Source organism: Panthera leo, chromosome C2 (assembly GCF_018350215.1).
Source record: "Panthera leo isolate Ple1 chromosome C2, P.leo_Ple1_pat1.1, whole genome shotgun sequence".
Lineage (NCBI taxonomy): Eukaryota > Metazoa > Chordata > Mammalia > Carnivora > Felidae > Panthera > Panthera leo.
In genome coordinates this window covers 67,606,491-67,623,198 of record NC_056687.1, presented here as the reverse complement: position 1 = coordinate 67,623,198, position 16,708 = coordinate 67,606,491, and the positions used below count along the sequence as shown (strand labels likewise).

Genomic DNA, 16,708 nt, shown 5'->3' with positions numbered 1-16,708 from the left:
ATTTCATTTACAATAGCATCCAAGAATAAAATACTTAGAAATAAGTTTAACAAATAAGTGCAAAACTTATACTCTGAAAACTATAAAACATTGTTGAAAGAAATTACAGAAAATGTACATATTTGAGGAAACATCCCATGTTCATAGATTGGAAGGTTTAATATTGTTAAAATGGCACTACTCCTTAAATTGACCTACAGATTCAACTTAATTCCTATCAGAATCCGAGAAGACTTCTTTGTAGAAATTTATAACTTGATTCTAAAATTCATATAGAAATTCAAAGGATCCAGAAGAACCAAAACATTCTTGAAAGAGAAGAGCAAAATTGGAGGATTCACACTTGTTGATTTCCAAATTTACTACAAAGCAACAGTAATCAATAAAGTGTGGTACTGGCGTAAGGAAAGACATGTAGATTAATGGAACAGAATTGAAGGTCTAGAAGTAAATTTATGTGCCTGTGATCAACTGGTTTTAACAAGGATGCCAAGACCATTCAATGTAGAAATGAATAGTATTTTCAACAAACGGTGGTGGAACAACTAGATAGCTACTTGCAGAAGAAGCACATTGGATCCTTTCCTCATACTATTTATAAAAATTAAGGGGTGCCTGGGTAGCTCAGTTGGTTAAGCGTCTGACTCTTGGTTTTGGTGCAGGTTATGATCTCACAGTTTCATGAGTTTGAGCCCCACATCTAGCTCTGCTCGGGCAATGTGGGGCTTGCTTGGGATTCTCTCTCTTCCTCTCTTTCTCTGCCCCTCCCCCACTCATGCTGTCTCCATCTATCTCATATAAATAAATTAAAAAATTAACTCAAAAGGGGTCAAACACCTAAATGTAAACATTAAAACTACACAACTTTGAGGCTCCTGGGTAGCTCAGTGGGTTAAGTATCTGACTTTGGCTCAGGTCATAATCTTGTGGTTTGTGAGTTTGAGCCCCGGGGCGGACTCTGTGCTGACAGCTCGGAGCCTGGAGCCTGTTTCAGATTCTGTGTCTCCCCCTCTCTCTGCCCCTCCCATGCTCATGCTCTGTCTTTTTCTGTCTCTCAATAATAAATAAACATTAAAAAATTAAAAAAAAAAACTACACAACTTTTAATAGAAAACATGGGAGTAGAACATTATGTGCTTGGATTTGGCAAAGGACCCTTAGATTTGACACCAAAAGTACAACCACAAAAGAAAAAAAAAAAGATAATTTGGAGTTCATTAAAATTAAAAACTTTGACACTTCAAATGTCAGCATCAAAAAGTAAAAAGAACCACAGAGAAATGGGAGAAAATATTTACAAATCATATATCTGATAAGGGGCTTGTATCCAAAATGTGTGAAGAACTCTTACGACTCAATAATAAAGATAAACAGCCTGATTAAAAAAATGGGGAAAGGATCTGAATAGACATTTCTCCAAGGAAGATATGCAAATGGATAATAAGTTCATGAAAGGATACTTGACATCATTTGTCATCAGGGAAATGCAAATCAAAACCATAATACAATATCACTTCATACCCTTCAGGATGATTTGACTCAAATAGGCAGATAATAACAAGTGTTGAGAATGTGGAAAAATTCAAATCCTCCTACACTGCTGTTGGGAATGTAAAATGGTGCATCTACTTTGGAAAATGGTCTGTAAGTTCCTTGAACAACTAAACATATAGAGTTACCATATGAAACAATTTCACTCTTAGGTATATACCCAAGAGAAATGAAAATATGTATGGACAAAAAATATGTGCAAATGTTTATACATTGTTCATTACATTGTTCATAATAGTCAAAGCAACTCAAATATTTATCAACTGATAAATGATAAACAAAATGTAGTATGTCCATAAAATTGAATATTATTTGGCCATAAAATGGAATAAAACATTGGCACATGCTACAACATAGATGAATCTCAAAAACATTATGCTAAGTGAAAGAAGCCAGTTACAAAAACCCATATGTGATTTCATACATATGGAATATCTAGAATAGGCAAATTTGTAGAAACAGAAAGTAAATTCATGATTTCTTTAGGGGTGAGGATGTGGAGGAGGATGGGGGATGATAGCAAAAAGGTATGGTTTTCTTTTTGAGGTGGTGAAAATGTTCTAAAATTGGCTATGTGATGGTTGCACATATTTTTAAATGTACTAAAAACTATTGAATTGTATACTTTAATTGGATGAATTATATGGTATATAAATTATATCTTAATAGAGATGTTAGAAAATTCTGAGAAAAAAATGGCAATTAAATGGAACACTTGGTTTTGGACTGGAGCTTTTAGCAATAAAAGACATTTTGGGAATTACTGAGGGAACTGAATGTTGTCTGGGGATTAGATGTTACCAAATGTACTAACAGTACATTAACTGTTGATTTTAGTACATTAACTAAAATCAGTTAATTTCCTGATTTTGATGGTTGTATTTCAGTTGTTCAGGAGAAAATGCTTCTTTGTAGGAAATGCACACTAAAGTTTTTGTTGGTGATGGGGCATCGCTGTAGGTAACTTACTCTCAAGTGTCCGGGGAAAAAAGTTTTTTTGCAACTTATCTGTAAATTTAAGGTTATTTCAAAATATAAATAAACATATATATTTTTTAACTTTATTTTTATATATTTTGAGAGAGAGAGCATGCACGAGTTGGGGAGGGACAGAGAGAGAAGGAGAGAGACAATCCCAAGCAGGGTCCACCCTGTCAATGCAGAGCCCAATGGAGGGCTTGAATACACGAACGGTGAGATCATCACCTGAGCCAAAGTTGGCGCTTAACCAACTGAGCCACTCTGGTGCCCCAAAATATAAATATATTTTGTAAAATACCTGATTTAATTTTAAAATGTGAGGCTAGGGATGGAATATTGGATTCTTAGCAACCATAGGGAACTGATCACCCATGATCTAGCCTGTCTATGGTGGGAAGGTGGTGGCAGTGGTGGTGGTCTTATCATTTGACTTTGAGAAAGAAAAGGTAATTAATATTAACACAGTAGAAGAGAAATAGTTGAAGAAATCAATTTATTTGAAAAGGAATGCTTCTTTATTGATAGTTACATATATTAGCAAGGATCGTTAATCAGTAGCCAGTGGAAAATACCAGACCACTTTTTGAACATGCTCTGCTAAAAGCCTGTCAGCTCATCATCCTCGCTTTTGCCAGTCTGGTAACCAGTAAGTGTCAAAGATGAATCTTGTACTGGAAGACCTTTGAATACTTTAATGTGAATGTATCTATTATCACCTACTTTCACCTAAAAGATAAAAAAAGAAAAAACAATGAAAAAGAGATTCATTCAAATGGATCTCTGTCAAGTGAAAGATCTACAGACTATAAAGACTTTACTGAAATAAGCTTTTTGGGAATAGCATTTCTAGACCAGCATTCTTAGACCCTTGATTTTCATAAATCTACCCTCTTATTTTATGAGAAAGGGTATGGCTAGAGGCATAGGTCCTTATTTTATTTTATTTTATTTTATTTTATTTTATTTTATTTTATTTTATTTTAATTTATTTTATTTTATAAAATTTCCTACAGTCTGAAAGTTCAGAGTTGCATTTCATTTTCAAAGATGCACAGAACAAGAAAACATGTGACCGTCATTTTGTTGATTCTGTTTTCTGACTTCCAAATTGGGACACTTTATTTGCTGCATGGTTTGAGAAGGGAGGAGAAAATCAGAATTGTCCTAGAAATTTTGGGATGTGTGGTTTCCATATCTATAGTAGAACCTGCTTTGTAAGTACCCACTAGTAGGACTAAGCAGGGCCCAGGGGGTGGACAGTGTAGTGTCCCTCCTAAAATAAAGGGATCTTGCTGGGAAGTCATTGGTATTGAAATTGAAATGGAAGTTTGGGCAGGAGTCTGGTACCTAGAAAATCATGGTAAGAATGTCTACCTTTGTTCTTGGTTGAAACAATGAAAGTTTATCTTATAATAATATTTTTTACATTCTGATGTTCCTTCCTAATTAACAAATACCATTTATCAAATGTTTACTGTGATTCAGAGGCTATGATGAGCATTTTATATACTTCTTACTATGAGGTCTGAAGGAAGGTGGAACAATGACAGTTTTACAGATGCAGAAGCAGATTAGGAGAGATAAAGTAATTTTCCATAAATTTCTCAGCTAATGAGTGACAGTGTCAAAATCGAAATCCAGACTCTAATGTCGACGTTCTTTTCACTCTACAGTGTAACCCTTTAAAAGCATTTATTCTGTACTTAGAACAGGGCATCAGCCTTTGCATACATTGTTAGATGCAGCACAGCCAGTAGTTAAGCATCAGACCATCTGGATTCAAATCCTAGCTCTGCTCTTACAATTATATGACCTTATTAGTTACCCCATCTTTCTGGGGCTCCATTTTTTTGCCAGTAACATAGAGGAAATGATCATACTTACCTCATAAATTTGTTGAGAGGATTAAAAGTGATAATACATGTCCAGCTCTTAGAACAGAGCAAATTATAAGTGCTTAGTAAATTTCAGTTCATTTATTCCACACAACACCTGGCAAAGTAGGTTATTATTTGCATTGTGCAGACAAGGGCATTGAGGCTCAGCAAAGATGAGGAGCTTCAATTACACAGGCACTGACTAGTGAACAAGTCAAACAAGGGTTCAAGGGTGCCAGAACTGTCTGACACCAAAGCCTGCAGCCCTTCCATTCCACCACCTGCCTCTTGATAGGTACTTGAGAAAGAACAGAGGTCACATCACCAGCAAGACCTTAAATTTAGAGAGTGGTTCAAAGCAGAGATCAACAACTAGATACAGTGGCCAGGAAGTAATGAGGGAACTGTAATCCAGTAGGAGAAATCTGACGAGGCAGGTGGTCTTAACGGAAGAAAATTTCAAGTTTTCTGATAAGCTTTTAAGGACATACATGAGCTAGTTAATATATGAAGTTTATGAACTTGGACTAATCATAAATTATTAAAACAATGATCTCAATTTTGATGGCACGCTTCTTGTCTTTGAACAAAATCATTTTTTACTGGAGAACATTCTTTTTCAGCTGTGAAGAAAGCAGATTGAGAAAGGAGGAAACAATGCCAGTGCTTTCTGAGGATAAAGTAGGATCTCATTCATGTGTACCACCTCAGGACCTGGCATATACTAGGAGTTCAAATATGGTAGGACTGGGATGATCCATTTATATAACTCAGTGTTGCAATTTTCCTATGCTCAGCTGGTTAGGACTGGTTAATTTATTTTTTGGCTCAAAACATTTTTCAAAAATGTTATATCTTAAGTAGTTATTGTTAATGAGGAATAAGCCAGAGTGTGTGTTGGTAAAATGGTTTTGTCAAGATTAAGTAAATGCATTTGAATGTCTGTTGTTATTATTTATTAAATCAGAATTGTCATCTCAATACCAAAGGGTGGAAATTGTTCCCAAATATCTATGGTTGACTTGAAACGGTTCCCTCTCAACTTCATAACGATTTTCTTCAATTACAACTAGATAGTGCATCATTTAATTTATTGATGTAGCTATAAAATTAATCTTAAAATTATTTTAAATGTTCCACTGTTTTTAATTGTACCTGCAGTGTCACAAATTGACTCCACTTATTTGAATTATCAAAATTATTCAAATTGTATTAATCAAAACGCTTATGTAAAGGACAAAAGTGGTCTAAGTTATTTTTCCACCTTAAATTACTTTAAGTCCTTCCGAAAATCCATTTAATTAGATATATAGAATCACAAAGCTTTGAGGTAGAATAAGCTTCAAGATAGCATGTGGTTCAGCTCAATGCCTTCAGGCAACTGAGATACCATCCTCCCGCTTCCCATAGGAAGCAGCCATGGCCACATGCTTGGAACTGTTAATGAAATCTCTTTCTATACAATTTCTGAAAATTGTAATTTATAAAATATAATTGTCATTTAGAAGAAATCAATGTAAGAAAGCTTTCTAAATCCACAGGAAACATGGTTTGAATATCCCATTATCTACCAATTTGAGAGTCTACCACTTGGGAAGTTTCATGTGGGATAGACATCTTAATTTAGCACAACCAGAGGGACAAAATATATGGTGGAGGTGACAGGGAACATCATACAAAATGAGAAATACAGTATCTTTTAGTGCCAAGGTGGATGTTGAACTCTAACCTTAATGTAGTAATTTATTCCGGCAACCACTTGAGTTTTGTACTCTATAGCTTCAAATTTTTGGTAAGTCTCATTTGTTTTTTCTTCAAGCTGAGGTTTAACCTTAAGAAGAGAAAAGAGGAAACACATTATCAAAGCTATATTGGACTCCATTTATGTGATTTACAAGCCTGGGAACCTCGTGTTTCTGAAGGTCCTTAAACATGATAATGACAGCTATTTCCAGTATTTCAAGGATAATAAGATTACATGGGCTAACTAAAATGTCAAATTTTGTTGCGTTACATCAACTTGTGGCAATATATGGTAACGTTTTCACTAGTAAAACTCTAATATATGTATCTTTGATTGATAAAGATGGGAGAGCTATAATTACTACTTTATTTAAAAATTTTTTATTTTGAAATAATTTCAGACTCAAAGTTACAAAAATAGTGTCAAGATCCTTAATTTAATCACAGCTGTAATTCACTTTGCCACATAACATAACACATTTACAGGATTCAGGGATTAGGATGTTGGCCACCATTCTGTCTACCACAGGGGAATTATAAGCTTTGATGGCAGCATTCCCAAACCAAACATGACAAGGGAATGAAAGTCTCAAATTCAATATGTGAACTTTCACTTAATCTACCAGTTTTCAGTATTGGTCCTTCATTCCTGCCCTCAGCTGAGCCTGATAATGCTAGTGTCCACTGTGTTCTCTCTGACTCAATTTCTGCTAAGAGTAGATCTTCAGAATTCTGTGAGGGTGGAGGATGGGTAATAGGTTATCATCTTTCAGCTTGGAAGGGAGTGAAAGGGAAAGATCTGGGGGCAATCTCCTCATACAGATCTGTCATCAGTTTTCCTGGTGGGAGCCCCATGCCTCACTCTTGTCATCATAAGTTTCTGGCATTGCTAGTGCTTGAGCCACTTTGGAATTCTGCACCATGAATCCACTTACTTCTGGCTCATCATTCCCGTCTGTGGTTTAGGCTTTGTCTAGATGGTCCAGTAATTTTCCCTTGTTCATCTGTTTTTCATCTTCCAAAGTTTTGTCAGTATCTCTGAGGTGGTATTTGCCTATCTCCTGTTGTCTTTCTATTTGTTGGCTTTATACCCTTTACCCTGCAATATTTTCCTATCATTTAGAAGGAAAAGGAAATAGACGTGTATGTTCAATTATACCTTGTTTATTGGGAAGTTGCCTCCCTGCCCATCACAAAAGCATTTCACGTGTTTTAGACAGGTCTCCCATGCATCTAGGGTTCTCCCAAGGCCATATCAAGTCCTTCCCATCAGTGGGCAGATGTCCTGAATCCTTTTCTATCAGCACCTCAGTTTGGGTACCAGAACTGTTTTCAAAGATGTAGACATTTCCAAACTCTTTGAGTTCTCAGACTACTTTGGAGGCTACAACACTTCATAGACCACCACCCATTTCTCCTGTGACCTTCAGAATAGATGGGAAGAATGTGATATTGCTTTCTTGAGATGGAAAATAAAGCTCCAAAGTCGACAAAGGAAGAAGACAAATCATGAGGAAAAAAGAAACCAAACAAACGGAAATGGGAAGAGGTAGGGTGCAGGAGAACGGGAAAAAAGTAGACAGGAGTGCCGAGAGAAGTCAAGTAAGGAGAGGAGTTACTGGCCTGTTGCTTCCTCTGTCTAACCCTTCTGAGCCAATATGGGGTACCAGTCAAGTTAGGAGCTAAGTTGGAAAGGGTTAATCTCTACACTAAACCCAACATTATCTATTTAAACCTCATTTTACAAATGAGGGACCTAAGGCTGTGAGGAGAACATGACTGCTTAAGGCTGAAAAATTATTAATTACAGTTATTTAAGGTTTTAAATCCCTTGCTTGATAGCTTAAGTATCTGGTTTATCAGTGGCAGTGATCTGTATTCCTTCTGGTTTCCAGTCTTTTGGTCGTATTTTTTTTTTACTGCATATCAGAAAACTTTATTTCCGTCTTAAAATCGATCAAAATCTGCAACCTTTCCACTGTATCTATATAGTCCACAAGTCCAGAATTTTCCATAAGAGAGCTGACTTCAAATGTCTGGTTTGTTTCAGTAAGTGCATTGGCACCTATCAGACTGTGTGCCATGATTTCAGGTTCACTCTACTTATAACCTGTAGCCTTGCTCTCTCTTCCCAGTAGAACAGACTGGTATTATTCTAACGTTGGATGCTATGAACCTGGGGTAATGAGGCTTAAGCTGAGGAGCAGGAAAGGGGGAAGAATAGGAAGGAACTGGTCAGTGAAACTTTAATTTTCAGAAGGCAACTTGGTGCTGAAAGACTCCCCAAGGGTGGGTGCTGAGAGGGTAAAGCCAGCTGGGAGTGGTGGTCTGGGACCGGGTAGTACATAGACAGACCTTGAGCTGAACACAGTTGACATTCACTTTCCTCAGCCTACCATGCATGGTGGTGGCTGAGATGCTGGAAGAAGAAACAGTGTGGGTTTGTCATTTGAGCCCCAGCCAGTGGAAGGATCCTATCAGGAAGGAGCAGCTGGCAAAATACAATTACCCTAGAGATGTTCAAATTTTTTTTTCTTTTCTTTTCTTTTCTTTTTTTTAATTGCTGCAGAGCATGAATCTTGGTGAATGGTTAGTTCTCTGGGATCTGAGGATCCCATGCTGCACCTAACACTTATGGCTTTTCCCTATCTGTAATCATTCTGCAGAAACATTGGGCTATGCATAATTTAGGGAAGAATGAATAGAAATGTGATAGAGGCAACATGGGTAAGGTATATTTTGGGATGTTTTACAGAGTAAGGAAGGAGAGTTTGGGCAGTAGCATGAAAGTATAGTAGGGCTGATGAGAAGTGACTTAGACATTTGTCATCTGACCATGTTTTGAGGGAAGGGACAAATATGGGGCAAGGCAACTGCTACACAAGAAATGATGGCATCTGACATGAGAGAAGAAAGGTGGACTGAAGAACAGAGGGCAGAGTCTTAGGCTGGAGGGAGGAATGAGATCCAGCAAGAGAAAAGGAATCAGAGTGTTCTTGCACAAGATGACTGCAATCTTTTAAGAGAAGAAACTGAGATACCTACTGGAGGGGCCATGGGGATGGAGGGATTGAGAAACCAAGGAGAGAGAAGGTCCAGGTCCACCTTTCTGGAGTTTCTAGAAAAGGGCCAACAGGCTGTGACTGAAAGCATGTTCTGGAAGCCCTAGGGTCCTGTTGCTGTTGTTTGCTGGCATGAATTCATAAATTTGTAGTGAGTGAGTTTCTGTGGTTCTGCAACTTCCTTGGCAAAGTTCTCTGGATCTGGAGCACAAGCTGAAGAGGAAGTGGTGGCAATGGGAGTGATCTCTAATTGAGGACTGGAATGCCAGAATTTCATGGGGTCAACAGAAATCAGGGGTGGAAGAGTGTATGAAGCCACTCACCATGGGTCCAGGCTGGACGAATGCTCAAGTTGGTTTAGGCATGTTATGATGAAGATGGGAGGGTGAATGCCTGAATGATTGTAGTGTGGCTGAATGGCAGGCTCTCTGGGTGTGGGGCAGTGGGATTGATGAGGAAGCTGCTGTCAGAGAGAATACAAATGTGTGGGTGAGTGACAACTGTGACATACTAAGCTCCAGGGTGTGATGTCCATGATGGTATGCAGAGGGGATGTTTGTATGGTATTATGGTCTGTGCTTGCCAGGAATGGCATTCACTAATTAAGTTTGACTGAGGTGTGTGTGTGTGTGTGTGTGTGTGTGTGTGTGTGTGTGTGTTGTATCTACCTGTGCATGCATAATAATAGCTCTTATTTCTAAAAATAACTGTTGAAATAACATTTATTTCCTGCATGTAAAATTACTCAGAATTCTCATCCATTGGTTTTTTAACATATGATGTAAGATATGGATCAGCAGTAATGATCTAGAGGCTTTTGCTGGTAGGGCCACTCGGTCCTTAATTACACATATTACAGTTTTTCATAGATGGGGTCAAGTATAGCTTGTTATTTCCTTGAGTGTATCTCTTATCTCCAATCTATTTTGTAAATCTCTCTAAAGGCAGAAACCATTTTTGTGTCCCTTCTGTCCCTATAACATTTCACATGGTACTGTGTATATAATGTTTTCCGAATAAAGAAAGTGAGGTTGTTTTTCTTCATGACAACTTGTCTTTCCAGAAAGGAAAGAGGGTAGAAGAGAGGGATAGCAGAGATCCTCAACTAACACAAAGAACTCTGGGAAAGGGGATTTCTTCTACGTGTACTCTGGACCCAAGAATAATTATTATCCTTTAGTAATACATGATACACAATTACCATTCAGTCTCTGCTATCTTCAGAATGGGGACACTCTTTTCGTCTGCCTTTGGAAATGTTCAAGTCTCCTCGACCCCAAGCTCTTTGTTTGATTCTCTTCTCTTTCTGACTTTGTCCAACATCCCTCTTTCATTTTGATATCAAATTCCTTAAACCTGCAGTTCTCATTTTTCTTTGATGCTTTCTCCTCTCTATGAGATAGCTTTCTCCATCCTTCCTTTGCCTCCCAAATGGAGTTCTTCCTTCAGTTGGCATTCCACTAAAAAGCTCTTTGATAAGGACAGTGAAAGCTGATAAACTTCAGCTCCTCTAAGAAGCTCCTCTAAGAAGAAACTTCAGCTCTAAGAAGCTCCTGCATTTTAATAGGTGATTTAAAAAAATAAGAATACATAAAAAACATCAAAGATATAAAATTACAAGGTAAATGACAGGTACTAGTGCTCTTCCTTGAGACCCCCTAAGATCCTACTAAGTGTATGACTACCAACACCTACCCATTTGCCTGGCTCTGACTGGGCACCTAACTAATTCTATAATCTTGGAGAAGGTGTTGATTATATTTCCTCATCTAAAAGTGGTTTTGGTAATAACTGCCTTTTGGGGTTGTTTGTAGGGAGATAAGTTACATAATTGATGGGAAGTGCTTCCTAAATGACCATTCCTCCACCTTCTAATACTTAATTGGGAATTGCCCCCTAAGGTTCTCCTGTGAGAGGGGAGCTAGCTAAATGATAACTGAGAGCTTAATACCTGATAAGCTGAACTACTATACAGTAATTCTTCACTTGAAAGTTAGGGACTTTGGGGCACCTGGTTGGCTCAGTCGGTTAAGCTTCCGACTTTGGCTCAGGTCATGATCTCACGGTTTGTGAGTTCGAGCCCCACATCAAGCTCTCTGCTGTCAGCACAGAGCCCACTTCAGATCCCCACCTCTCTCTGCCCCTCCCCCACTTGTGCTCTTTCTCCTCTCTCTCAAAATAAATTAAAAAACTTAAAAAAAAAAGGAAGAGCTTTGATGGGCAAACTCTAATGTGTTTCCTCTTCCAACCCTATGATTTAAAAAATATTTTATATTACATCCCAGTTATCTTGACTTCCCTAAATGGAGTGTAAACCCCTTGAGGGCAGGGGCAATGTCTTAAAGTCCTTATGTATCTTCTTTTTTTTTCTTAGTTTTTTTAATTATTTATTTATTTTTGAGAGAGAGACAGAGTGTGAGCAGAGGAGGGGCAGACAGAGAGGGAGACACAGAATCTGAAGTAGGATCCAGGCTCTGAGCTATCAGCACAAAGCACGCTTATGTATCACAGTCCTGGACACCTAATTGATATTCAAGAAATGGTTCATTCTGGGGCGCCTGGGTGGCTCAGTCAGTTGATTGTCTGATTTCGGCTGAGGTCATGATCTCAGGGTTTATGAGTTCAAGCCCTGCATTGGGCTCTGTGCTGACAGCTCAGTGCCCGGAGCTTGCTTCGGATTCTGTCTCCCTCTCTTTCTGCCCCTCCCCTACTCATACTCTGTTTCTCTCTCTCTCTCAAAAATAAAAAATTAAAATTAAAAAAAATGATTCATTCATATTTATTTCTCAAATTGATTTAAATCTGAGGCTGGCTGCTTGCACAGATAAGGCAATTTACCATACCTTGTATTTCCCTCAACCCACATATTTCTCCATGTTCCTGCCACTTTACAGTGGAAAAGGCAGGTGGTCAAAATCTTAAGACAGGCCAGCTTCTTAACCAGGCAGTTATTAACCTCTTTGAATCTCAGTCTGAAATCTCACCTGAAAAATGGACATGATGATTTCCTTCCCTGCCCTAGGGGTTATGAAGATCAAATGAGAGGTTGGCCAAATGGATGACAAGGCTTTTAAAACTGCAAAGCACCTTTCTGGGGTGGCATAGCTACTGTTAATATCTATCTCTCATTCTACCTCCTTGATGGGATAAGCCTTGTCAGAGTAAGCCTGAGGTAAGCAGCAGGAAACACACTTGCAAGTTAATTTCATCATTTAAGATGTGGCTCACAGATGAATGTTTTTAACAACGCAAGGCCTTCTTATAACTTTATAGCTTCTTGTTAAAAAATTTATTCTTGCTAAGATAGGCTTTTAAAAAATGATTAAAATTTTCTGCATTCTCTCTGTCAAATCTGTTATTCCCCAACTTTCTTACAGCTCTGGTCCCTGGAGAGTCTCAGGGGGATTTTCCGGGGTCAGGGGTGATTTCAGGTGAAGATTTGAAGCAAATAACTGTGATGCCTCACCTATGCATGTTTCTTTCTTGTTTCCAAGTCATTATTATGCACATCATCTTATTTTGCCCTCACAGCTCTGCCAGCAGAGCAAGAGGTGTGATCTTCATCTCACAAATGGAATTGAGATTTTTTTTTCAGTGCCTTGCTTTTAGAAAGCCCATCTCCCACAGGTCTCTTGGATATCATGCATCTCTAGTCCTGTAGGCTGGTGAGGTCATGGACAGCAGCAGGGCCATCACCTGGAAGCTGGTTAGAAATTCAGGCTCTCGGGCCCATCCCAGCCAGATCTACTGAGTCAGAATCTGCATTTTAACAAGACTCCCAGGTAACTCATGTGCACACTGAAGTTTGAGGACACTGACCTGATATAAGGACTCAAAAAAAGGTATTAATGACTTAATATTCTGCTTTACAAGAAAAATAAGCTCCAAAGTATTTTTTAAAAGAACTCTTAAAAGGGAAACATTTAGTCCCAAAGAACTAGTGGTAGAATTCCAGGCATCTAATCTCTAGAAAGCATTCCAGAGCCCTAACATAGAGGATCCTATCTCTCTCATTCACACAAGAAGCTAATATTGTTTGCCAGTGTCATCGAAAGAAGTTTCAGAGAGAAAAACAAGGAATGAGATAAGAAAATAGGGCAACAATTTACAGGCCTAAAATGGCAATTTACATATTTTTTCTTTTCATAAAATATGCAATATAATAAAATTTTATTATTTAGGTGATATCTAATCAAAGAACACTTAGAAAAATGTATCAACTTGCTGAAAACATTGAGTTCTGTTTTCACCCTTATCAATTTTGGAATCACCATAGACTATGCCACTCCTCTTCCATACTAGTTTAATAATCTTCTAAATACTAAAAGACTAAAATATTTTCTATTTATTCAAACTGGCAGGAAGTTTGTAAATGGTATCTTTGCAATATTGTTCTTCATTTAACCCATTAAAAAAATTCCCTGTAGAGAGGGTAAAGTCTAGTTTGTCAAATTGTTAGCAACCTCAGACTTTAATTACATGTTGCCTCCATTTGGTAAGATCAGAAACCGAATTAGTAATCCTAGAATCATACACTGTAAGCCTATAAAGATGACCTAATACAAATTCTTCTTTTATAAATGGGGAAACTGAGGCTCAGAGAAGTGATGTTACTTGCCTGAGATCGCTCTCACATTTGGGATTCTTAGAGGTTTCATCTGAAAAGGTTTTTAGTTGTAGGGAAGGCTGAACAAAGCACAACACATTTCCCAGTGTTCTAGTTTTCATGTTCACCCACACACTTAACACACCTGACCTAGGAACCAAGATTTTGAATCAATCCTTTTCATGACATACATCAACTCACCTCGTTAGCAATCTCTTGGATTTCTGGAGTGGCAGGTTTGGCTTCACTTAAGCCTCCAGGTATCATTTTGACTAACTGCTTCTTTGCTAGGCAGGATGCCGGAACTGAAGTGATCAGGTAAGCGTGGAGACTCTGGTTTTTAAAGAGTCAACAAGCCCCGCCTCCAGAAAGTATTCTTTTTCACAAAGAGCAAATAGGCACAGGGAAAATGAGTATGTCTTGAAGCAAGCCATGCTGCTTCCTCAACAGAATATGCTAATAGGAATTTGGAAGAATGAGGGCTGGGGATGGACAAATGGGTGTGCCCAACAAGTCACCTTGTCGCAGGAGTCAGACTTCCTTGCATTCTCTTTGACAAGGGTTCTCTTCTATTGCATCTGAGAAATGAAATCTGAAGCCATGACCAGGGTTTCCTAATGTTTTAAAGGCTTTAATACAAAATTTTGTGTTTTAAGGGTGTATTTACTAATAATGTCAAGGCTAATTGTTTAGAATTTACTTGACTTTATAAAGAAAGTAGAAGGATCAATCTGGAGAAACTTGCTGGATATTTGTATTTTACCTTTTTTTTTTTTTTTTTTTTTTTTTTTACCATTTCTAGAACTGCAGTAAAACACAAAGAATAAAACAACAAACACCTATACTCCTATTATCCAGATTTAAAACTTTTAACATTTTATCTTACCTATCGTCCCTTTGTTCCTTTTCTTTTTTTTTTGTTTTGTTTTGTAGTTGTTTTTAAGATAAAATATTACCGACCTCCCACTCCCATCTCCCAACCTTACCCCCCACAGAGGTAAACTACATACATTGTGAGTTTTACACATTTACTTAGTGTTTTTAAAAATTCATTTAAATTGTAGGCTAAACATATATTCTGTGTTATGCTTTTTTCTTGCTCAACATGTTTTTGAGTTGTTCCATATTGATACACAGATAGACCAATGTAGTTTATTTCCTTTAACTGCTTCTTGTGATAGATTTATCTGTCTAACTATCTGTATATCATCTATTGTCTCTATCTGACTGCTATGTGCTAGTCCACATTTTACATATTTATTCCCCTACTTATGAAGACTTTGGCTTTTCTAGTTTTTTACCCTTAAAAACAAAATTGCATTTTTTCCCCTTTTGTACATGGGTGAGGGCTTCTGCAGGCAAATTATCTAGAAACAAAATTGCTGTTTTGTGTGAATTTTTAGCTGTATTATTTTATTCAATTTTGGAATATGTAACACATACATATGATAAAAATGTTCAAAAGGAACAAAATAATTTACAGTATAGGGAATTCTTCACCCACTCTTCCTCAGCCACTTTTCTACTCTTTAGAGACTATTGTTACCAGCTTCTGTATCTTTCAGAGATATTCTTTATATGTACATATATATATATATATATATATATATATATATATAATTAGCTACATACATATATATACAAGTGTATGTACTTTCCTTGTATAAATGGTACAAATGGTATCCTATCACATAATCTATTATGTGCTTTGCTTTATCCCTAACAATATATTTTTGAGACTGTTTTATATTATTATATTATACATTAATACTTTAATATTATAATTCATTAATATATAATATGTTATATAAATTCTGTATTAGAAAGGTGCTTAATTCTTTATAAGGTTTGGCAGGTGCTTGACAAATTTTTGGAGATAGGTTGGTGTCTTACTGGATAATGTAAGGGGTGCTATGCAGATGAATGTCCATGGAATGCCCTCACTCATGTATTGAGAAGAAGAGGAAATGTGAATGACACGGTTCTCACTCAAGAGGCCACGAGTCATCTTAACACGTTGGCTTAGCTCTGGCCACAGATAATCCTTGACATCTTCTTGTGACCTTTCTAACTCAGGTCCTCTCATATCCAGGCCTCTAACTTTTTTTTAGAGCCACAGTCCATTTCTTCCTCTCTGTTCACCAACTTCAGGTGATACTTGTCTAAACTCCCCAGTGGTCAGGCATAGGGTAAGCAGCCTATCTTCTGTTCTCTTTCTAGAGTCTATGACTGTTAATCTTGGGTAATCCCTCTTGATTCTCAATGATTTCTTTTAGTAGCAAAAACGACCCCAAAGCAAATATTGCTTTTGTGTTTACATTTCCATTATAATATCCTAGCTCTCCTTGAAGGGAGTATGGATGCCTCTGATAGGGAAGAGTCACATACAAGGAAGTGCAGAAAAGAAAAACACAGCAATTACTATCTCTGTTAACTATTTAACTAATTAAACACACAATTAATTACATGCACATTGTAAAGTATCTTTAAGATTGCTCTATTGGATGTTGTTGTTTTGGGTATCAATTGTTCAGGCTATTTTAATGGAACTGGACCTTCTCATATGTTTTATATTTCTTGTCTTTGAGCTCATATTTCTATAAGAATGATCTTTATTGGAGGTTTCCCTTGTGGGGGGCTGGATTGTGGGCTTCCCAATGGGGTGGTTGCCTCTACTGGGCTTTACAGGAGTACACAGGCTCCAAAGTGCTTCTTATTTTACTGTTGACTTTGGGCTCTTGAATCATGAGCATACTGAGAATTGGGGCTTATCTCCAGCATTTGGTACAGGCTTGGGGTTCTGGACTTCCCTGGTTGATGGTGTTTCCACATATGGCTGGGTAAATATATGAATTCATTCATTATACACTCCATCATTTCTACTCCTA

General features: G+C 37.5%; 1 protein-coding gene across 1 annotated transcript; it reads right to left on the bottom strand.

Moving 5' to 3' along the window:
- Positions 1 to 3,129: 3,129 nt before the first annotated feature.
- Positions 3,130 to 14,168, bottom strand: CSTA (cystatin A). Its single transcript, XM_042955950.1, has 3 exons — positions 14,022 to 14,168; positions 6,139 to 6,240; positions 3,130 to 3,258 (listed from the first exon to the last, which is right to left on the bottom strand). The coding sequence occupies exons 1-3, from the start codon at positions 14,085 to 14,087 to the stop codon at positions 3,130 to 3,132; spliced, it is 297 nt and encodes a 98-aa protein (XP_042811884.1). The 5' UTR covers positions 14,088 to 14,168.
- Positions 14,169 to 16,708: the final 2,540 nt, after the last annotated feature.

Bases quoted from the DNA above. Each gene is read 5' to 3' on its own strand.
- CSTA (XM_042955950.1), bottom strand. From the start codon at position 14,087: ATGATACCTGGAGGCTTAAGTGAAGCCAAACCTGCCACTCCAGAAATC. The intron at 6,241-14,021 runs GTGAGTTGATGT...TCTCTTCTTAAG, and splicing joins TCCAAGAGATTGCTAACGAG to GTTAAACCTCAGCTTGAAGA. The intron at 3,259-6,138 runs GTTAGAGTTCAA...TTTATCTTTTAG, and splicing joins GAATAAATTACTACATTAAG to GTGAAAGTAGGTGATAATAG.